The sequence below is a fragment of the Cynoglossus semilaevis genome, chromosome 18 (assembly GCF_000523025.1).
Source record: "Cynoglossus semilaevis isolate Cse_v1.0 chromosome 18, Cse_v1.0, whole genome shotgun sequence".
Lineage (NCBI taxonomy): Eukaryota > Metazoa > Chordata > Actinopteri > Pleuronectiformes > Cynoglossidae > Cynoglossus > Cynoglossus semilaevis.
In genome coordinates, this window is record NC_024324.1 from 10,238,687 (window position 1) to 10,262,627 (window position 23,941).

Consider the following 23,941-nt stretch of genomic DNA (forward strand, 5'->3'; position numbering starts at 1 on the left):
CCATCAGCTGCAGATGTAATGGCTCCCAGTCTGTCCACACTGATTTCTGCCAAGTCCTCTAACAGCTGAGTCTGTCTGGTCAGTTTGAGGAGCAGACTGCTGCGCTGCCACACACTGGGACCACTGGTCAGCAGCTGCACAGGAGAGTAAAAAAACAGTAGGTTTGTTAAAAAAAAAGAAAGAAAAAAAGAAGAAATGAGGTTTTAAATAAATGTCAGAGGTTCTTCTCACCTGTATGAGGTGATTGCAGTACTGCAGGTGGATGACGATGGCCACGTCCAGGTTCTCATTACCCGTTGTAAGAGGGAGGGGACTTCCTGCCACACTGTTGCCCACCCCGGTGTCTTCTGTCAAGGCTTCACTCAGGTGTCCCCTGGCTTCTGGATGCTGAACCCTGAGGTGAAGACGTCAACAATCAAAACACACTGTAAACTACTCTTATTAACTAGAGGGGGTTTGATCACAAATGTCCTTCATTTGTCTTATTTAGTCTTAGGACTCGTGCTGCTCTGAGGTCATAGCTTTGATTATACATGTCTTTGTTGATGAGCTCTTAGCTTCAGTTGTGTGCTGACACTGATGAAAACTTACCCGATCCTTTCCCCATCTGCATCAAATATGGGCGACCTCTGTGGAGGGAGGCTGAGGACGCCATTGTCGTCTCCAGTGTCCTCATCGTCAAAATCAGATGTGTTAAGGAAGTCAAAGCTCTCCAGAGCGCTCTCTACTGTCAGACTAAGGCTGGACGATCTGCTTCTGTGGCCTGGGAGTCGGCACTGTCGGAGGATGATGAGGATGATGATGATGAGGGTGATGAGGGTGATGATGATGAGGGTGAGTTGTTTAATAATTCTTTTACTTAGGTAGGTCATTTTGAAAGAACTTTCATCTCAGTAAAACTTGAACAGAGAAGTTCAGAGGTTTCGTCAGCTACAACTCTCTTACCTTCAACAAGTCCTCCAGACGCATCACTTCCTGCTCCAGGTCCTGCAGCTCTCGGCAGCGATGGGTCAGTGACTCCAGCCTCATCAGCAGGCTGTGGATGGCCTCCTCCAGGCTGCTCTCCAGGAAAGCTCTGCTCCCCTCTCCCGCCCAGCTCAGACTACCTCCACTCTCAGTGGAGCTAGCGCTAGGGGGCACAATTTCAGAAGAAGTCAGCCTCCTCACCAGCTGCCTGGTGAGGCTGCCTGCCTCATCTGTGTCCAATTCCACAGGTTTCAGGTCATCAGCGTGGTCCAGGAAAACATCTTCTGGAGCCACGGTGGACAGGTGGCTGTCAGAGCACAAAGACGGAGCAGCCGAACCACAGATGGAGCCGGAATTTCTCTGAGACTCTGTCCGCTCCCATTCAGAGTCTGTCGCCTCTACTTCATCACTGGCCAGGCTGCCACTGGTGATTCTGCTTCCTCGACTGCACGTGTCTCCATCCTCCTGATATTCCTCCTCCTCCTCCTCTTCCTCCTCTAAATGCTCCTCTGCGATGGAGTCCTCTCTGGTTGGAAGGCTTTGTGCAGACGATTGTTCTGTCTCTGGAGGAGTGACAGTGATCTCGGGGTTGGAATGACCACGGGAGTGGGAGCTTGGGGCCGGACTGGCCGTGGAGCAGGAGGTGTCAGAGAAGGTGAAGGAGAGACGCTTACATTCAGCCACGCCACAGCCACCATTTTCAAAGACATCATCTGGTAAGGTGGACTGAAAGAAGAAATGGACAGACAGAGGGGTTAGAATGCTGATGATAAACTGATTTCAAAAATAGAACTCCTGTTTATTTTTAAATATTTCCCGAGAGCTTCAGTACAGAACAGGTAGATCTTAACACGGTGTTTCTGAAATTTACAGTCCTTTGAAGTAAACCTATAATTCCTATCCCTGTATAATCTGCTGGGAAACGGATCAAAGAAGGCTAAGTCAGGTAGAGAGATTCACACTATTCAATTTCCCTGTGCTATGTCAATCTGTACAAAACGGGCAAAACCACAGCAAAAGCAGTGAAAGCAGTGAAACAGAAACCATGAGCACGGAGCAGCTTCATGCAAATACAACATGCTAACAGCCAGGCATGATATTCTACAGAAAATAGACAGGACAAGTCCCAGAATGTCAACAAGTCAAACCAGTAGAGGAGCACATCCCACACACGTCAGTGACTCAGGGGGGTGGGCACACAGGTTCAGAGCGGGCACAGGGGTCACAACACACTCACATAAACCTCCAGACTGGATTTGGGCCTTGGCCGAAGCGAGGCCAAGTCACCAAAAGAGCGACTGCGCCTTAGCTTCTCTAGCAGGGTGTCTCGGAGCATGTGCAGGAAGGAGAGGCGCTGGCGCTCCACGGGATATGGTCGCCACTTCTTTACACAACGTAAGCAGGCAAATGGGACGAGGTGTTGGGTGTGTGAGTGAGGGCAGGTGAGTGGGGTTACAGGAGGGGTGGATTCATGTGTTAGGGGGTAAAGTGTGGAAGAGAGTGTGTGTGGGGGGGGAAAAGGGGGTTTGATGTGGAAATGCACAAATGAAGTGGAGGAGGGATAGCAGGGTTAGTCAGGAGCAGAGCTTGTGTATATTTAACATATATTTGGAAATGAAACACATAAAACAGAACCAAAATAAAACCATTACACGATTTGTCTAAACATGAGCTATTGTCAGGGTAGAGTATGCAGAATGTTTGAACCACAGGTAAAAAAGGAAATCATACTAATTTAATCCCATTGGAGGGAAAGATGATTTCCATGCAGACTTACAAAAAAGGAGGTGTCTTGGAAGGTGGGGGTCTCTGGTGTTCCCTGACTGTAGATGGACACGCGTCTCTGAAGAACCGTGGCTTTGCTGACGTTTCCAGACGACAGGGTCAGGTCTTCAACATCGAAGGGGCTGAGTGGGGGGAGGGCAAGAACAAGGAACAGGGCACTTAATGGGATTGCACTGTGATTTATCAAAGCCCAAGTGATGTCTTTGTTCTGGTGTCTGAGGGCAGGATGTAATTATGGGTATACAAGCTCACTGCAGCAGCTGTTATTATGTTGCTTTATACCTTAATACCAGTGTATTTTATATGGCTTCATTGCATATATTCATAAATATTAATTCAATGTACCTCTGTAATTCCAATAGACTGTATCTTAAATGTCTTACATTCTCTATTTATTCAATTTAGACCCTCATTTCACTGCTGTATTACACGTACAGATGCATGTGACGTCTGTTGATTTATACAATACCATGCTTCTCCACCAGAGAGCAGAAAGGTACAAGCTACAAACCAACTGAATTCATTGAAAGTACTGAGTGACAGTGTAGAAGTAAACACATTTGGCTAATGTATAACAGACATGTAATTTTAAAGGTAAACGCAGAATAGTTTAAGAATCATAAACGTAATTGATCGATGAAGTGCATTAGAACTGTGCCTTAGAAACAAGACTCACTCAAGTCATTGTGTAAAAAAGAACAAGGTTCAAGTCCACTTACTACCAGGTGACCTCCAGGTTCAGTTTAATGGTCCCCAGGTCATTGACGTCCACAGCCACCACCTGAGGCATGGCAGTGAACAGCTCCTTGGTCTCACAGATCACGCTGCCCACCAACATGTGGGTGGCCAGACCCTTCAGCTCCGTCACCTGACAAACCACAAAGCAACTCTCTTAACATCAAGTGCTTGGAAAACCGACTCTCAGCTGCTTGAGCACGAGTCAGGTGACGATTTAGGTTTATTTTTTCTCATATAAACTTCAGTAAAATCTTCACTTGTCAGTTAAAAATCAAATTGTAAGTGAAATGAGATTCAGCTGGTTTTCCTCAGTACCTTGATGTTGATAAGGTCTGTGATGAGAGGCATGAAGACCATCTCGTCTCCATCCCAGCTCTGTCTGGAGTTCACTTCAATCCTGCCCTTCAGCTTCCATCTCTGACGGCCGTACCGCATGAAAATCTGAGAAAAAAAAAAAAAAAAGGCAAATGTTCAGCTCAAACAGAAAAATACCCACAAGTACAAACCTAGTCTATAGCTGAATGAGTATCCATTGACTTTACAATGAAAAAAATAATTTTCACACTTGGATGTGAACTTGTTAACATCTTCATCTTATATGGAAAAACATTTACCTCATACTAATAATATTTTCACACCTGGATGTGAACTTGTTAACATCTTCATGTTATATGGAAAAACATTTACCTCATACTGGTCTCCAGGACACAGCCGAGCAAATCCAGCCAACCCTGTTAGACAACAGAGAAACAATTAAAGTTTTTTCAAACATTTGTAAACAACAAAGTATATATATAGAATATATAATATATGTATATGTTTTACCTTTCATTTTGATGTGAAACTCTCCGAGCAGATTTTCTAGTTCACTCTCAAATGTGCTCATGTTCTGAAAGACAAGGAAAGATAAAACGATCACACAAACAGCCCTCTGTCTCAGCACAACAACAACAACAGTAATCAAAGTTTTATCCACGGATTCTGACAAACGTAAACAACAGTTAACACTTGGGACATGTGCACCAATCTCTCAGTAAAGCTGAGGACGTGTGTGTGTCCTAATACTGGGACTCACTGTAGTCATGGTAACCACTGACCTGTGTCACAGTCTGTCTTTAGGTCAACTGTAGGTTTCACCAGTGCTACAGTGTTAACGCTGTATAGTATAACTTGTGTAAATCTATTTTATTATCTAACAGATTATTTCTATAACACAGTAAGTCATTGCAAAAAGGCGACACCAGCTGGCCAGATTGTAGAATACACCCCAAAGCAAATTTAATCAATGTTTACAGCCTCTTAATCAAGTGACCATTATAATATAAAAAAGGATGTTTTGAAATTTTGACAAAATTATTACATTGATAAAAAAATAAATAATAACTACAAATTTAGATGACAATAAGAAGAATACAAGTGACAAGGACAACATGGTTTTGAATAATGGTTTTGATTAATGATTTATATTTCCCTTAGCCTTTCCTTCCTCCCTCTGTAGATACTGCTGTATATAGTATTTCAGAAACAAGCTGGTACCTCTGTGTACTCCTTGTAGCGGCGGTTGACCTCAGCGATGCTCTCCTTGGTGCCTTTAGTGGAGGGAGAGGAGGAGAAGGCCTGCTTCATTCGACTGGCACCGTCCCTCAGACGGCTCTGGATGCAGAAAGCCTCATACAGCTCGTCCACCTGGATGATAACACAGGAAGAGGGGGGGTGTTGGGTGGGGGTACCATGTATTTAAACAGCTGCACTATTTTCTCTTCAGTTTTCAATGAAGAAGTTAAGAGGATTTAACTGCTTAGAAAGTTTAAGAGATTCATTGAAAATTATTCAGTTCCTTCAAGTGTCAGTTCAAATAATATAAACGGCAAAGAGACAGAAGACACCACAGTGACATGCAGCCACAGACAACCACAGACATTATGTGCTAAATGACGCTGAGATGGAAAGTGCAGAAGTGAAAGGTCCCAGCTGGTGTGTATCAGTGTCAGTGCAGCCTTCAGTGGCAGGAACATGTGTCGTTCCAGTCTGCCACCTCAGTGGGACACTCCCAGAGAGCGTGGGGGGGCCGACAACAACAACAACAACAACAGCCAGGGTTTAGAGCTCATTCTGAAGATGTCTGCTCCACTTCAGTCTGCAGCAGCCGTCTGATCTAATCCAAACCCACAGGGAGAAGAGATGACTCAATATTCTGCTCCCTGACTGTGAGTCTCCGCTCAGAGGAGCATTAGGACACGACACGGTTTTCACAGCAGTGCTGTTTCTGTTCATAAAGACTGATTGGATTCCACAGCACTTAAAACGTTTTTACAAAACATTTCAAAGACATAGTCTGTTTCTACAGCTGCACCAGCCCCGGAGATTTGAAAGACAGTGAGTTGGACTACTGGGCTGTTTTCTTCAAAAACAGTTTCAGATCAATATCACAAATAAATGAATTTCATTTAAAGTTTCTGGCGGTATGTTCAATATTATTAAAAATTCTGTTGATTTCTCAGCATTTTATCTCACCACTTCCCCCTTGAGAACATTTAGCTCAGAGCCAGAATTACTTTTCCTGCAATTCATCTTTTGTAGATTGTTGATATAAATCTGTTGTTTGTGAGAACTACTGTGTGTCTATAACCCCAGACCAATTGAGAATGAGTCCTGTCCAAAAATAGGATGAAATTATTATCTAACCCTCCCAGACAGATGCAAACACCATCTGAAGATCATATGCCCTGCTGAGTCTCTCAGACTCATTTCCTCCAAGAAATTGCAGTCCAGAGGTTCGGGACTTCCTGACTCCACGTACGGTGAAAGTGACGGCCCAGTTAACCTGCTCACATCTGCTGAGAACCATCTAAGGGAAATATTTCTCTGTGTCTTGACAAGAGCTGTGAAATATTAATGCTGTAAGCTCTTTGTGGAGCTCATTAGGGAAGAGTGGAGAAAATGTCCTGCTAATTGCTTCTCTGAGAGTTTGTTTGTTCCTGAAACAGTGTCAGCAGGTTTGAGAACGTAAGCTGGGATTTTTTTTTTACCTGGCCAAGAAAAGAAGATATCATATTTTTCTTCACTGTGGTCGCAGTCAGCATTTCATGTAACAAGGAGTATGAAATAGGCAACAACAAGTAAACAGATTCCTTCTCAGTAGAAAGAAATATCGGACTCAGACATGTGCAGCCATCTGCCTCATTGGAGACAGAAAAAAGAAGAAAAGAGGTGGATCCAGGAAAAAGCCCCCTGAAGCCCCTCCACCCTGACAGGGGACACAGCCCTGTCTGTCTGTGGTATGTGGTGTATGTGGCCAGGCTGCAGCAGCTGAGCTGAGGCCAACTCTAAAACACACTCGAACCTCAACTACTCTTCTCAAACCTCTGACCAGTGTACAGCTGGCTACTGAGATAACGCCACAGAATAAAGAACCTACACAGAAAAGACAAAGTAATGTGGCAGATAAGCAGCGGTGCAAGAGAACCTGAAATGTACCCTGGGAAATACACCAGAGGTCCAGTATTTAACGGTTTGAGCTGCTGATCTGGAGAAAACCTCGGTAATAAACGAGGCTGATGAATGGAGATTATTCCTCTCAGACGATTGGTAATCACATCATTATCAGATGATTAGGCCCATTTTGTCCCCTATTACAATGGCCTCTTGCTGCCTTCAAGGAAATGTCCTTTTGAAGGTCAGCCAAGCTCCACTACAGAGGACGGCCATCAGCATATTCCATCGCCTCAGGCGGTTTTGGGTTTTTTGGGGGAAAAAAAAGGGAACAAAGACAAACACTGAACAAAGAAACCTAATCATACTATAACACAATATATACACATACTCTTGCCATCAAAGCACAAAAAAAAAATTTGGAATGATGATATATTGTCTTCTCAACCAGCTTCTCTATTTACATTTAGCAGATGTTAAGCCACTGAATGCAAATGTTTTCTGACTGTGTTTCTGTATGAATTATTAATTGGTACTTGGTCGTGGAACTGGTAAGATCCAGGGATCTAACGAGCTATTATGGGAGAATCTTATTTGGGAAATTAATTATGCGTGTGGTGGGAATTAAATGTGTGCACATTCATCAAGGGTGACACTCCATCCCTGGGTACTACAGCGGTGAACATCCACTAAAGTATGTACTGTATATTTACTGTATGTACAACAATACTGCAACACATACTGAAAATATAACTCCTGACTGAACTCTTCATTAAACTTAGATATTATATATATATATAGATATATTGAAGTCATGGTTTTAATGTTATGTCCCAATGAAGCAAACACACACACATTCTGATGAGGGGTGGGTTGAGCAGATTAAAACTGGCAAACGACATCAAACAGCTTCAAACACAAAAGCACCTCATTTAGGGATTTTGTGTGTCTGAGTGTGTGTGTGTGTATGGTAATGGTGGTGAGATTAGCATCCTAAGCGAGGGACAAAACTAAACATTGCCTCTTAATAAAATATAATCATATGTATTCCGTCTCCTCCCTCTGCTGTCACACCAACACCCCCACCCACCCACAGAAAATGACTTTCCATCTACTGTCACTTGTCTCTATAATGATACACAACTGATTCTAAACACACACACACCATATCAAATACACACACTGCAGACATCATCCCACCCAGGACCTCGTATGGTTGGGGTACTCCGTGTGCCAACTGTGTCTCGGGCATCAGCTGGTAGCCAAGGACACAAGCACAGACAAAGGAGCAGGCAGATGTGAGCCCCATAAACACAGACACACAAACACACGCTGCACTAAGAACCTGCTGACGGACGGTTGTTAAGTCATTTCTCACAGCAGCTGTCCAACACAAAGAGACAGGCCCGAGCCTGAGCACAACAAACACGTGGACACTTACAGTAAGTCCCAGCTGCCCGTCTGTGCTCTCACAGCTGCAGACTGATTACCTGTGAGGACTTTAATTACTGCTGTACCTGTGACGACAGACCCTCACTCAAATACTGCATTTGTCACCATCGACCTCACCAGAAGTACTGCACGTCAGGTACTCCCCGCATTAGAGTTTATTGTTGCTCATTTCCTGACGGTGGACACAGAGACAGTAATGTTTTGTCCCTTTCTGTCTCTGAAGTATTCATCACTCTGTCAGCAAAAATACGAAGGCGATGACGGCTCCGTCCTCACTCTTCAAAGCTGAATCACGGCACAAAACTGTCCCCCACTCTGCTGGACCACGCTGTGTATTATACAGTGTCTACAGTAAGTAAAAGTGACTGGTCAAATAACTGGAGCAGTTTCCATTCAGGCTGCGTTGAAAACAATGACTACAGTTACATATGAATAAGAAAACTTTACAAAGTGTTACTGCATTATTAACCTCGACCAACGGGTAATTATCAAAGTACTGTAAACACTGCAGTTATCACTGTGTGTGTGTGTGTGTGTGTCCTGACGACAGTGTTTTTCTACACAGGTTCTGGACACACTATAATTAATCTACTTGGACAACAATCAGCTGATGTATAAAAATAGCCCAGTGTGTGGGTGTGTATTTGTGTTCCACAGGTTCTCTGGACCATCGGCCATTGGTCCTGTTTCTTTAAGGCCCACTGTAGCCAAAGATCTGGTCCCTTTATTTTCACTGTCTGGATGTTTCTAGTTTCATCTTTGTTTTCCCGAAACTGGGAAGTAGAACTAGCTGCTGGTTACATAAACCTAGCAGCGTTCAAATCCACAAACGCGTCGTACAGGGCACTGTGTCACATTATAAAACTACCATAGATTGTTCATTTTTATATAATTTGCCAATTGCTCTTCTTGCTCATCTTGAAAACATGTTGCCTTCAACCATTCAGAAACACTTACACCACAAAAGAGCTCCAAGACTGTCCCTGTGCCGTCTGTCCAGGACTGAAGGTACCTTTTGATTGAGCGCCAGGATGTACAGTGTGTGGGAATATAACGAGTTTACAACGTCACCCCATAGATGTCTTCCCTGAGGAGTTCAGAGGCTCAGTGTTGGGGTAACCATGGAGACTGTTGAGTGGCGCTGTTGTTTTGGTGTGGGTGTTCTGATTGCCTGCTGTCGAGCCTCAGTTGACGCACAGCGAGGGAGGCCATTACCAGACCACAAAAGAGGAAGTGGAAGAAAAGTCACAGTTTCAAAAGGGGATTAAAGTCCCCAACTGGCAACCTAGAAAAACCTGTACAAAGGTTTCCATACCTGGGGGTTGTAGTCAGAACAAAAAGTTTTTGACTCAGGAGCCTGAGTTGAACTTTGCAGCAGAAGAAAATCTTTGCTGAAGCCATATTTGAAAAGTCAATTAACTGGAGTTAATAATGAGGCAGAGAGTGAACGTCAGGTATGCAATAAAACACCACAGCTTTATCAGAATGACGGAACAGAGGGATTTTGGTTAGAACTAATCCCTTTAGACATTTTAATGGGCCACTAGAAGTGTATAGTGGTGTTTTCATTTGCAGTGCTGCTGCTCTTTGTCTGTAACGGCTCTTTATTTTCTCTCATTAATGTTTGTCCTAAGACACAGGATGTTGTTTCTTTTTGTACAGAATGTGCTTTGTGAATATAGAATGCACCAATGAAATGGACTCCATCTACTCTGTATGTGCACTCAGCAGCTGTGCAGTCTTATGTAGAAACAGCTGAGGCCCATAGGTGACGCAAAGTCTTTTTGTTACCTGGGGACAAAGACAGATGAGCTGAATCATCTGGACTTTGGGCTCAGCTGAGTTTAGCAGCTGCAGACTGTACTGTAGCCTCAGATTTCTTTAATCCATTCGGGGTGGGGGGTTGGCATAAAGTCACAATCTAATCCTCACATTACTAATATGTGCAAAAAAAAAAAACAGTGACTTGAATGAGGTGACACTATGAATATTGCATGAGTACGGTTTCTTCCCAGGGGAGTTTGACAGACAGAGGCGGAGCGGCGTTAGGAAAAGAGTTGATGAGGTGAAACTTATTTAATGGCCCACAGAAAGAAGCAGGACATAAATCTGACTGCAGAACAGGAACAATATCTTAGAGAGTGAAGGACAAAATCACATTTACCTTGCTCATATGAAACTCCAGACGCCTCATGTACCTCTCGATGGTTTTAATTTGCTGTGGGAAAAAAAAAGAAGAAAACCTGTACATGAGGGAATGTGTCAACGCCTGACAAACAACTGCAGAAAGAAAGACTTTAATGTCCAAACAAAGACATATAATAAGGACAGGTTTGCAGCACAATCTCATCTCCATCAACTTCTGACGACTTCTCCCTCTCTGATCAGGTTGTCTTCTACTTCTTTTTGTAAACTTTTTTTCTTCTCCATTTTCAACTGTTTATACATCAACGATTTATCTGAAACTAAAGATACATTTCTGTCAACTCACCTTGTCAAGATCGTACAGCACCCCCTGAAGAAAGACAGACATAATTATACAGTTAGTACAGTAACGCAGTACAGGCTTCAAAGACAACTACTGCCATCTAACATCACGGAAGGGGGAAAATGGCTCAAAGCTGAGCAGTAAAGCTTGTCAATATAGTATATGATAAAGAAAAAGTTTTTAACTTTTTCTCACAACAAAGTTGAACACACTACGTTTGTGTTTTAAGAAACATGGTTGAATTTGGTATTGTAACAATATTTTGAGCATTTTAGAGATGGAAACCAGTCAAAGAAGCTGAATTAGAAAACTAGGAACAATCGTTAGATTGTTTCTTCAATTTGTTTCACCTAATTTCTTATATGTTTGTTCTTGTTGGCAGGCAAAAAAGGCAGGACAAACATATAAGTATGTGACAAAACACTAACTGTAGTGTCTGATTTACCCCCAACTGGAAATTTTCCCATGGGCCTCTTGTGCGATCTGCTGATGCATATCTAACATACAACTGCTGACTAGGCGTTAGTGTTGGAAACACTAATATCCTTGATTTGACTTTAGAGCTGGAAACAGTCTTTCAGGACTTTTTGAAATGACTGTAAAACAATTTATTTAAAAATCTTAAAGTTTTAATTTCAGTATCACATCATACAGTCTCTGATTCTGCAGGGCCCCGTTGGGGGGAGGGGTATGCAGTTTAGAAACAGATCAGCCAATGACAGTGACGTAGGTTCTCACCAAGCGAGAGTTCCTCTTCATGTCCTTCATCAGGACCATGAGTTTGTCCAGTTCTGTTTGATGTGCATCCAGGTATTCTCTGGAGGGAGAAAGAAAAACAAGCAAGGTTCAAAATAAATGCACTGTATCACTGCATTGTATTATTAATGTATAACTATATACAACTATATATATATATAATAACTTCTAACAGTGTTGCTAGAAAACCAGCCTGTACATTTGTAGATGAAGTCCAGCCGTGTTAATAAACAGGGTTTAGTGATATACTAAACCCTGTTTATTAACACGGCTGGACTTCATCTATTCTCTCCGTCATAACATGAACTGTTCTGTTTATGTCTGCTGTGTGTCCACAGTGGAGTCACTCACTCCAGTCCTTGCTTGAGGGCAGTATAAACCTCCTCCAGTCTCTTGGGCTGAGGTTCTCTGGAGCTGCTGCCTCCCTTGTGTCCAGACAGGTGAGACTTCTTGGACTTGGACTGAGGCTTCTTCTGCACTACACCGTTCCCGATGAAGGAGTTACATCTGTGTGGACACACGGTGCAAACAGGATAATGTGAGGATTGTTTATACTTCAGGATTTACTCTGGACTAAGTATAAATCACTGTGTTTTCACAGCGTCACATGGGTCTGAACCAACAGGTGTGCCGCCCCCTATTTTGGAACCACTAACTCAGTGAACAGTTCTGACTGTACAAACACCTTGACCTCTGTTCACAAATCACACACACCTGCTAACACATGCAAACATGTGCCACCTCCGTAATGACGCTCTCCGTCCACGACCTGTGCAGCCCGTGTCACACTGCCCTCCACTAAACATAGAAAAAACACTGCTGAGATAATTGTTGTTTGGCTGTTTTCTGCAACAGTGTGATCGACACAGCCTGCAGTCTCAGTTCAGACTTCAATTAGTCAAATGGACCATTCAACTGTCTGATCTTTTTCTGTCTTTCCAGGAGAAGTTCAGATTCAGTAGTTAAAACCACCAATTCAGCTTTAGGATTTATTATATAATCTAATAACTGATCTCCAGACTTCCTAACATTTAATTAAACATCACTACAGTCGTTCTAGGAACGTGGTTGCTACCGACTGAGGCTGTACAAGTTGCAGCGCGTCACGTCTTGCTGCATGCCAACAGCGCTAGTAAGACTGAGCTGCCACAAATGTAGGGCAACTTTGAATGAGAGCGCTGCGTAGCCTGGGGGTCAGACGAGCAGTAGAGCAGGAGGGTCTTTGGGCAGTGAGACACACTGTATGGATCCACTGTAACACAACTCCATACACTGACTGAAACTGAGAATTGTGGATCTGCATCCATGCACACACACACACTGTCAAATCCAGCCCAGATGTGTGAATGCATGAATAAATCATGCACACGGACACACACTCTCAGCCATGAGTGGCAGAGTAAAGGGACACACTGGAAGTCGTTTCCCTGTTGCCATCAACCTTTTTTTTTTTTTCTCAGTATAATGAAAACTTGTCAGTCGCCCCCACACCACAGTCATTCCATCCAATTAGACTGTTCAGTGTCTGGGCAGATAGTGAGGAGAGAAATAGTGTCTCACAGCAGGACCAGAGCAGATGAAGAGTCTGGAAGTCTGGGATCTACCAGATAGTACTGTGAAGTGAATGTGAGAGGGCTTTGTTTGGTGACGATGGAGTCAGACCTGTCACTGATGACTCAAAGATGCCAGAACACAGATACAGTATCTTTATCTGACAGGAACTCATTTGACCCCAGACTGTGTGACGGCCCCTCTGAATAAAAATGAGGACCAGGAAACTGAGCTTTTTAATTTTTTCACGTTCCTCCACACCTTTAGGTCCACAACCAGCTTCCTTTAAACACTGAAAAGTACATTATTTCCACTTCATGGCTAAAGATGAATCTGAAATATCACATCCTTTTGAGAAAACACTGAATGATATTAGTGAAAATGACTACATAATAAAATACATTTTAATCATTTTGTTGCTTTTTGCTCACTTTGGCTTTTTCTGTTCTGGTACTTGTTTCACTAAGGCTTACCGTGAGCGTCGTTCTTGCAGTGTGCTGAAGCCAGCAAAGGACTGACTGCGGATTATTCCATTAGGGCCACCGGGGGAATGAGTGCCGGCCGCCATGATCTCTGGGATGTGGGGCGACACTCCTGGAGAGAGGAAAAAAAACCCACAAAACATAGTTACATTTAAATCGTCAGACTTTGTCTGTACAAGTCCAGAACTCAAGGTCTGTGACACTGGTAGTGATGCTCAGTACGAGCGATGTGGATGAGCAGCATTCAGAGCCTGTGCTGACATGTCACCACTCAAACATATAGACATTTCAGTTACGGTACGTTTTTGTCAAGTGTCACATCACATATGACAACGGCCGAGTCCAAGAAATGCAGCGGTGGTTACTGTTCTCCTACACTGACAGCAACACTCCACTGATACGATCATAAAAATTATGAAAGTTAAAACATCCAGAAACGTCATCAGCTTTTGTCAATAGTTAAAAGCATCTTTTTTAAATCAGGTTTTATTTTTAGCAGCAGCCGCCTTGAGATCTTTCAACGTTCTCTCTCTGGAGATGCAACACGACTCGGGCATTTAGAGAACAAGATGAAAATATTTCTCTCTCTGGAGATGCAACCCGATTCATGCGGGCATTTAGAGAACAAGATGAAAATAAAAACAGAGCCTATTATCTATAGCTGCCAGATAATGATTTAACAGAGAGCGTCCAGCGAGGAGAGTCCAGGACAATAATTACGTTAGAGTTTCAATCCAGTGTGATGAGATTTGGTCCATGTTTGTGTTTCTTCAGGGTTCTTCAGGGTGAAGTATCCTCACAGTGAGACACACAAAAACTGTTTTATTTTTACCTCAAGTCGATCGCCAATAGTAGATCAATTGCAACGTTGAGCTATGAAAATATGTTCCAAAGATTTCTTCTTCTTTAGACTGTTCCCTTCAGGGGTCACCACAGCCCACCACAGATCATCTGTCTCCAGCTCAGCCTTTAACACCACCCATCAAATATTTCAGTTTACCCAGCTTCGACTTGGAATGTGTTCTCTTTCTTATACAAACATGTTAACACATCCCACCAGTTTAACAACTCTGCCAAATGAAGTGACACGGCAGTTTTTGTCCTGGCTAATCCATCCGTCTAACCCCAGCGGCAGACCAGGACCTCATGTCGTCATACTAAAACAAGCACCTACAAGCACACATACACACACTGGAGTAATACTTCTGATTGAACCAGTAACCTGATACCTCCTCAGTTCGGTTTCTGTGACACTGACAAAGAAACACAAAGACCCGACACAGGGTCGGAGGAAAGACTAGATCCGTGTTTTGCGCTGGCCGACAATGGCCTGTGAGACTGATACTGTTCAGGCTATTAATAACAGCTGGTTCACTTTAACACTGACAGCATTGATGGCACTGTGACTTAGTGATGGACAGCATTTCTTTCTCCGAGCTGTAAGACAAGATAACATAGGACAACATGAAGGAAAAACTGAAAAAAGCTCTTTTACAATAAAGTCTGAATATGTTTCATTAAATTTACTGTTTGTGTTTAAATGTGAGCACAGATTAAGTGAAGTGAGAACTCACCAGAGGAATCAGCTTCCCATTAATTAAAAGGCAGAATTAACGGGCAAAAATATGCAGTGATGTCAGGACACAGTTTGACATCCAGCCACTAAACACTGCTGCATTTCAGGCTAATCTGAGTTTATCTATCATTCATAATCTGAAATAATTTATCAGATCATTCATTCATAATCTGAAATAATTTATCAGTATCTGATTTTTCTTACTAGGTCATATCAGTGGCAGAGAATTCTTCTTCAACACAGCAGTTACTACTGTTACCACCATGACTGACAGTGAGAAAAGACCTCTCAGGAAAAAGAGCAGCGATTTGTTCTAGAGCTGTGAAGCACTTTGGTCGACTGACACCTTCCTGCCCTGTCTTGTTTTTATCGCTGTGACTTTGTGACTCACTCTTCTAAAAGAGGAGCAGTGGGAGGCAAACGATGGTACATCTCGTTACCCCACGTCCTCTGGGCAAATCACAGCACAGAGAACCGTGTCCTGCACTTCCCGTCCAGATCTGTGCAGCTTTACATGCAACAAACTGAGAAAGAGGGAGATGAGGTACAGGAAACGCTGTGCACAAATAATACCTGAATAATACCAGCTGTTCACTTTCAATTTACTCCAATACCTTGATATTATAAAATAGCATGAGCAGCGTGTTCTGCCGTGACTCAAGGGAACAACACCGGAACAGCTTGTCTGTCAGCAGAGAGTACAGGTAGAAACCCGCTGTGTTCACTTTTCATCCATTCAAAGCTGAACAGAAGAAAATATATGAATTATGAATTCAATAATATAGATAGATATGAAGTAAATCTTTTGCAGGTAAGAGTCTAAAACAGAAACATTTCAGGACATATCACACATTTTCAGGACCAGCAAAGACAAATTTAACTTTGAACATGTATTTTGCAACTGTTTATGTTTGGGTTTCAATATACAGTATATATTCAATGAACACACACAAACATGCAAACACGCACCATCAAACACCTAACCACTGAATAATCCTCCTGTAAGTGTCCGAGTGTTAAAAAGCCCTCAGTGCACCTTAACAACAGGAGCCTAATTCTTAATTCCTGTATAAATTAGCATCGCCATGGCAACAGCAGGCAAGTAAGAGTGTTACATAAAACAACGGTTATGAGGCAACGGTAAGAAGTAGGACACACACCCTTGTGTTACCAGCAGCAGTCCATCTGATGGACATAAAAGTGAATGTTTTGCAGATGTTGCTCTGACTGTGAGCACCACTTCATTAGAAAGGTCCTCAAAGGTTTTATTGGACTTTCTTTATTGTCCACTTGACAGGCAAAGATGACAATAATAGAAAGAAAAACACTAATAAAGCAGACCTCAGATACTTCTGTGCAAAACAACATAAAAAGTTTGTGAAAGGAAGCAGAAGTGAGGTTGCAGGGTTGTGTTGAAACAGAACTAATCCAGGGGATTAAAGTGATGACATAGGATCTGGGACTGCAAATAAAGAAACATGTTCCATCACAACCTGCAGGATGCATGCACGTGCCTGACAGCTTCTCACTTCATCACCCGGGCTTTGGCCCCCGGCTTGTGGGGACTGGTTTAGAGATGAGGAGAAATGCAAGAGCAGATTAAAACTAGGCCAAAACTGACTGCAGGCTGTCATCATCCAAAACACACGCACTCTTTCTTCAGTCTTTTAATTTGCCCATATTTTTCCTCAAAACTGAAAGGAAGAGTTTGAGACTGACAGCACTCAAGCACAGCAGCTTGTTATGATCCTCTGAAATGTCAACCGCAGCCAGGAAGACAAACTCCAGTGTAATTAATTTACTCAGTCCGTTGTAAAAATGCCTCCACGCAAACGTAAACACCATGAAAACCCTAATCCCAAAAACCCCATGAGATTAACTTTAATATGAAATGCAGCAATTTGACTGCAAAACTACAAGAAACTCACTAGGAGTGTGTGATCAGCAGAGTTTATGAGAAGTAGCGCAACAAACAACATGACAAAGCCGTGAAGAATATTAACATACGTACATTGAGGCCAGAGCTCTGCAGAAAGCACTTATTATCTCAACATCAAGTGAAAAAGTAAAGATCTACAGTATTTCTCATATATACTCCATGAAACAAACTAAAGGATGTGGCCTAAATAACCCCAACATCAACCCACTGACAGTGAAGAATCCCACACCTTTGAACCTGAGAACAGAGACCCTGTTATGACTGAAGTCCACTCTGCTTTGTCACCTGTACGTTGACAGATGAAGGGCTTCGGCGGCAGAACACCCATCAAACAGACAACAGTGTGAGGTACTACGTGTGGTTAGAATACCTGACGTACAAAAGAAATCACAGGCTCGGTCAACAGTCACCCCTATAGATGTGAACACTCGCTCCACAGTCCACCCTTTGTGAGCTCTCAGTGGTGGAAAATTCCTGAAGGAACAAACATTGACACTGGACAAAGACAATGTCTCTGATGAAATGTTTGACTACTCACACTGTGTGGCAGTAAACAGGCGAAGTCGCTCGCTTTGGAAAAAACAGCTGATACCTACTGATCCCATCAACGGTAATCCACTACCTCACAACACCTAATCTTGATTAATTGTGATTAATGTTAATTAATCTGCTGTTTCCCTGTCATTGATTAGAATAACAAAGGTAATTGTTTGACCCTAAACCCTCCCTTCTACAGGGTCACTACTGTGGCTCTTCACAAAACCCTTCCTGATGCAATTTGTGGCCAAGGGACACATCGGCATACAGACCAGTGTCTAACTGTCAGTGTTCAATTTCAGGTTGAATGAGTTTTTGAGCAGACAGTTCAACCACATTTCCAATTGTTAGCTGCATTTAAATGGAAAACGGAGGTGCGTGACAGTTTGAACAGAGGTGTGTATGAATGGCTTGATGTGAATACAGGAATAGATGTTGTGTTGACTTGCATCGATTATTGGCAAGACAAGAAAAGCACAACGTGAGCATTGAAAAGTGACCAAAGCTGACATTCTCATCTGTAGGGATTACAGTTGTAGAAAGGAGCTGAGTTTCCATCTGCTTGACTGAGCTTCTCTGACCCAAAATAATCGAGTTGACTCACACACTGACCTCAATATGCAGAGCCTCGTGATCACACAACGCCGCCAATCGGGAATTTCTTAGAAAAAAAAGAAAGAAAAAAAAAACAAAACAAGAAACAGTATTAGCTGAAGAACACGCCAGTCATCTGATGGTGTTTAACCTTTCGTGACCAGAGGGTTGTGGAGCATGACTTTTGTAGAAGACAGAATCAAAGTCTGCTGAGGAAAGTGTGGGGCCAACTCCATCACATGACAGTCAAGACAGTTCAGCAATGAGCTGCAGAAATACATGGCATTAGGAGGCGTGGCCTAAATCAAGCCTTGAATCATTCACCAATACAGGTTATTAATACGTGCTGTTCAAAGGAACAGAACCAAAGATCATCTCACCAGTCATCCACTGACATTCATCTACTCGCATGTGTAGTGTGTTCACATTTCCTCGCACATCATAATCGTGAGCCAACACTCGCTCTATTCTAATTATAGCTCATCAGCGTCCTCCTGAGGCGGAGGGTGTGGAGAAATTAAGGCCAGGACATAGAGTGGCATTTCAATGTACAGATGACCAGATGAACTGATGCATGTCTGGACTCAGGTCACACTCAGACAGCTGCTGCTGACATTTCAGCCTCACTTCATCACCGATGCCTGCCGTGTTGGGACGCAGCAGGCAAAAGGCAGAATCCAAACGTATGCATTAAGAATGGATCTGTCTGATGACATTTATATCACAGATTAAGTCTGTGGCATTAAAAAGAAAAGGACATGTGCATTTCTTGATACCAGGAAGTAGCATCACTAACAAAAATGTTGTGTTCCTGCTGTGGGAACTATGAACTATATATGTCTCTGCTTTAGAGTAATGACAAAATATGTTTTCCTTCCTTGAAAAAAAGACTCCTGACATGCTTTACCATTTGTCATTTTGAAAAAGAGAAAATGACAATGAACATCAATTTATGTATCAAGTCTTTTGACCAACAGAACCGACAAAGAACAGCAGGAACATTTGTGGTGAGGAGCACATCTACAATAATGTGGCCACTAGGGACTTAACCGCATGTCACAACAGCAAAATATAAATATTACCATAAAAGGAAACTCTGATACAGTTAACTCCAAATGGTAGCCGGTCTGTGTTAATATAGTTTCATAAAAAGTACATGAAGAGGGATGGGGTTTAAACAGAGCTTGGAATTGAACACACATCCCTCTAGTTCAAAGTGACTGCTTCCCCTGATTCTCCTCACAACATTTTTTTTAACTGAAATACAGTATCTTGGAGCTCAGCCTGACTGGTATATATTTCACACTATAATTCGACATGAACCATAAATTCCCCTGATAACTAACAGACTGACCGACATTAAGACTTGCTGTTTACGGGTCGGCACGAGGACCCATTACTCATATTGCATGCCGCAGGTCTTGACTTGGCCCATTAGGACAAGATGAAAGTGGCCACCTATGCTGCCGTGCTGGAATGCTGACTGGATTACGTCAGGTATTTTAACTCCATTTGTTATTCTTAGCAGGAAAAGACAGCGTGCGTTTTCCCTGATAACTGCCACTGTGATAATACAGGCTTTGAGTAGTCATGTGACAGGTTGGCATCCATGGGAAAATGACTGCAGAGGTTTTCTGGCATTATCAGATTCTTAGACAAAACCGAGCCATGGATATGTGCCGGGTACAAAAGGTTTCAACATCTGCAACATCTGCAGAGAACGACTTTCATTCAGAGAGCTTGATGAACGTGCCTTAGTCTGTGTTTCTTCTCTTTGATTCTAAAGCCTGCTGGTTATATCAATTCCATGGTAAATCTATAAATACATTAAACAAAGTATGTGTGATGTACAAACAGAAATCATCACAACACCAGAGCCTTGACTAAACCATTAGCACATTGTTATCAACAGAGGAACAATTTTCCAGGCGACTGAACCAGAAGAAAAATTACAGCAGAAGTGAAAAGGCTGGAGGGTAAAAATGAAAATGACGAGAACAAGCATTTCTACAGCACTTCCTCGTGTTTCTGAAATGACCTCTCCTGGAAGAAGAGCAGAAACCTTCATTTTTTTCTCCCTTAACTGTTTAATATTTGAACACGTTGATGGTGATCATCGTTACCGAGTATGAGACAACAGGGCGCAGAGCCACTGAGACGAGAGCAACTACACCCAGACTCAGCAGACCTAAATGAGGAAATTGTATGTAAAAACAGGTTCCAGTAGAGCAGCAATGACTGAGACTGAAGATTCAATTTGTCATCATCCATTATTATTAAGCTTTCAGGAATGGATTGTAGTGTCCTCATACACTCCTCTTTCTAAAATACTAGTTTTTATTGTCAACCAAAAAATCCTAATCGCACTTCAAATAAAACATGTTTTCTTTGCTGTTCAAAGACAAGAGCAGTCATCCTCCAAACGACTGACCGCAGGACAAAAGAGCGGCGTCATTCCCTCCTTCTCTCCTCTTCAGTTCATCTGTCATCACACAGCTGTGTGTCATGACCACCCCGAGGCAGCTGGGTAAGGGGAACACCCACTTCCCGGTTCTTCAAAAACCTCTTCTTGTGATAAAAAAAAAAAAAAAACAGGTGCGGGTGGTATCCCCTAATGGAGATGAAAATGATTGGGGTTGAATGAAATCACAAAGACGAGGATCCGATTTTTGAGCGAGATTAAGAGTCAAAAAACAAATACACACGACAAAAAGATAAAAACAAAAAGAGATAAGAAGCTAAAAGACAGAGACAAAGGAGGCCTGTAGAGAGGAGAAGAGATCCATCAAAGTAGTCTGACAATGTTGAATGCACAGATACAAGTCATTTAGGGAATAAATACTGGAAACATTATGAGGACAGCTGTTTTTACAGAAGTAGTTATGAATTTTCGTGCTGGTGTATACAGAAGAGAAAAATAAAACATTACTGCCGTTTCCAGCTGCTGGACTCAACAGAGGGAGCAAATATCAAGACAGTTCGATTATCAGCTTAAGACGCTAAAACGCTTACGGCAGCACAACTGTACCACAGCTGCTACCACCAGGAGTGTTCATGTGTGTGTCAACTATCATATGTCGCACAGTGGTTTCATTTGGTACATGCATGTCTGAAGGATTAATGGGAACCTGCACCACCACCACCAAGAATGTGGTGCTGATCTGCTCAGAGACAAGAGAAGGAGGGGTGAGGATGGGTTTACATCCCCCGCTTCCATAAATTCTATGTCTGTATCTGTAGAGGAGAGTGGAGTGAAGGGTGTGGGGGAGTTGGACAGATGAGGAGGGGTTGGAGGAAAAAGAGGCAAAGGATTAAAGGAAGAAGGGGGGAGTGTTGGGTGAGGAGGGCAAAATCAGGATGATGAAAAAAATAGGCCACAACGGTAGACATTATTAGAGAGAGGGAGACGGGGAGAGTGAGAGCACTTTGAACTCATTAGTCCATTAGCGGTCCATAACCGCTGTGGTTATCATGTTTCATACATCAGCACTAATGTAATACAGTGAAATACAAAAACCACAAATATTGAATAAGCACACACTTAGGGTCACTCTGGACTGAGCGTTAGCCAAAAAATATCCCTATGGTTCATAATGATGTTTTATAACAGTGTCAGTACTGTTTTGAAATATTTTTTGCTAAAAAAAATTTGGACTCTTTTCCCCCCTAAATCAGGAAATGTTACTTGACTCACTTAGTCTTGGCAGATATTCAAAGCTGAACAACAAATGAACAAAATCTTCCAGTTGATTTTATCTTGAGGTACTTTCCTCAGTATCTGAGTATCTAGTCAGAATGTCTCGGTGTGTTAGAAGACAAAGCAGCCACAGAGACCCCACAGACCCTCATATGTCTCTGCATTGCTACAGGCATGTACTAATTCATGACTATGATGCAGGACTGATATGATGACGGCTGACAACCACTCCTCTCCAATGACTCTTGTCAGTGTTTAAGGCTGATATATATAATCATCCTGTAGGATGTCCATTTCTTAGGGGCAGATATCTGCCATCACCAATTAAAATTGGGTTTTAAGGTTAGAAATGAATGACAATGACAAATGAGATTAAGCCCCAATAATAGCATTACAAGTACAAAGTACTGCAAGACCTCTTCAAACCGCCTCTACCTCCAAGGCTTTCTACATATTCTGCATGTGCATCCGTGGATGTCCACTGAAATCTGGGAAGCATATGGGTTTGTGTGCATGTTACCCAGCTGGTTCTATGCCAGTGGCCTGTATGCAGATAAAGGACAACTGTTAAACATATGTGGCCCACACTGTTTGATCAAATCATTCCTATACTTGCTTTGAACACGGGTAATTTATTCCATGTGTGGACCACGTGGACATCATGGCTAACCTTACCAAAGTGTCGAATCAATGTTGGACCACAATGACTGCAGACACTTGTGTTTAACAACAAAATCTGTTGTTTAATCTAGTCAGTGACGCTACGCTGACTCACAGGTATGTTCTTTGGGACTGAGGTACAGGTATGGGGTTCAGAAAGCATCCATGGAATGTTAGACTGAAGCAGAACCTTGTTTAGAATGAATGGAACTATGAACCCGTACGTGCATGTGGAATCACATTGCAGGTTTCGGCAGAAAAGGAATGTGGGATATATGACCTAGGCTTTATACATAGTTACTGATCAAAGGATTAAAGGGGCCACTCAAAGTCAGTAGGATTGGTACACTAAAAAAATACAAAAAAAAAATCTTGTGTGGAGAACTGACACTGGTGTTTCTGCCACAACTAACCACTATAAAATGTATCAGAAACTCAAAAGAAAAGATTTTCTCTTTTTTTTTTTTGCTTCTCTGTAACAAAGAAATCTTTAGTTTGTGGTTAAATTATTTTTAAGTTTTCAAACACATCATGAAAAAAAATGAAAGAGAATCGTTATTCTTGATTGCTGACAGTTCTCCGTGGCTCTCATCTAACACAGACACATTTCTTTTTGACTTGAATCCTGTATATTACCACCTCCCACCTTCATTCTCACAGCTGCTCCTCTCACTGTCCCACGTCAGGCCTCCACTCCCTGTCTCAGCCCCTCCCTCCACATTCCACTTAACCCCAGTATAACAACCCCATCCCACCTTCTTGACACCAAAAATTCCCAACAAACATAAAACACCCCCACCCACCCCTGAGGAAGCTGTGATTGTGGACTAGGACATGTTGAGACAGGCCAATAAGACCAGACCACGGTGTCTGAGACTAGATAACCTCTGACTCCAAGCAGACAGTGTGGCCCCTCACCCTGACTCTGGTGTCACTCAGTTCCTCTCTGTTATCTCTCCATGTGACAAATACCTCTATTGCCAGCTTAAGGAGTAACACATTCTAAAAATAAACTCTTCTATTTGCACAATGACAGGTGTGAAAAAAATCGTTCTCCTACATCTGTGACAGAATGACCCAAATTTCCCCTGTGGGAAAACATCGTTTCAGGAATTTGTCTATTTTTGATTTATTTGATCACATCAAAGCAGCATGGCAGTGGCAAACTGAGGGTCGAGTTAAATTTGGAAGTCTGGATGGTGAAACCGCAGGAGAAGTTTTGACTCGACTATCATTAAACTCTTCCAGTGCATTCAATCCACTGCAGCAAACGCCTCCGACTCAAATC

The 23,941-nt window shown here is 42.5% G+C and overlaps 1 protein-coding gene across 4 annotated transcripts in view; it reads right to left on the reverse strand.

Moving 5' to 3' along the window:
- ripor2 (RHO family interacting cell polarization regulator 2) overlaps nucleotides 1–23,941 on the reverse strand; it is a 42,224-nt gene that overhangs the window by 3,967 nt on the left and 14,316 nt on the right. For 3 of the 4 annotated variants that reach the window (XM_017041222.2, XM_017041224.2, XM_017041223.2), the window contains exons 2-16: nucleotides 13,642–13,762; nucleotides 11,969–12,124; nucleotides 11,600–11,678; nucleotides 10,865–10,888; nucleotides 10,538–10,591; nucleotides 5,026–5,175; nucleotides 4,315–4,378; nucleotides 4,177–4,220; nucleotides 3,805–3,930; nucleotides 3,471–3,619; nucleotides 2,744–2,873; nucleotides 946–1,692; nucleotides 592–776; nucleotides 232–394; nucleotides 2–134 (exon numbers count right to left, since the gene is read on the reverse strand). In XM_017041222.2, coding sequence (XP_016896711.1) covers nucleotides 2–134; nucleotides 232–394; nucleotides 592–776; nucleotides 946–1,692; nucleotides 2,744–2,873; nucleotides 3,471–3,619; nucleotides 3,805–3,930; nucleotides 4,177–4,220; nucleotides 4,315–4,378; nucleotides 5,026–5,175; nucleotides 10,538–10,591; nucleotides 10,865–10,888; nucleotides 11,600–11,678; nucleotides 11,969–12,124; nucleotides 13,642–13,762 — 2,325 coding nt within the window. Of the gene's footprint in view, nucleotide 1; nucleotides 135–231; nucleotides 395–591; nucleotides 777–945; nucleotides 1,693–2,743; nucleotides 2,874–3,470; nucleotides 3,620–3,804; nucleotides 3,931–4,176; nucleotides 4,221–4,314; nucleotides 4,379–5,025; nucleotides 5,176–10,537; nucleotides 10,592–10,864; nucleotides 10,889–11,599; nucleotides 11,679–11,968; nucleotides 12,125–13,641; nucleotides 13,763–18,314; nucleotides 18,335–23,941 lie in introns of those variants that run through there. The other variant, XM_008331676.3, reaches the window with a different exon arrangement.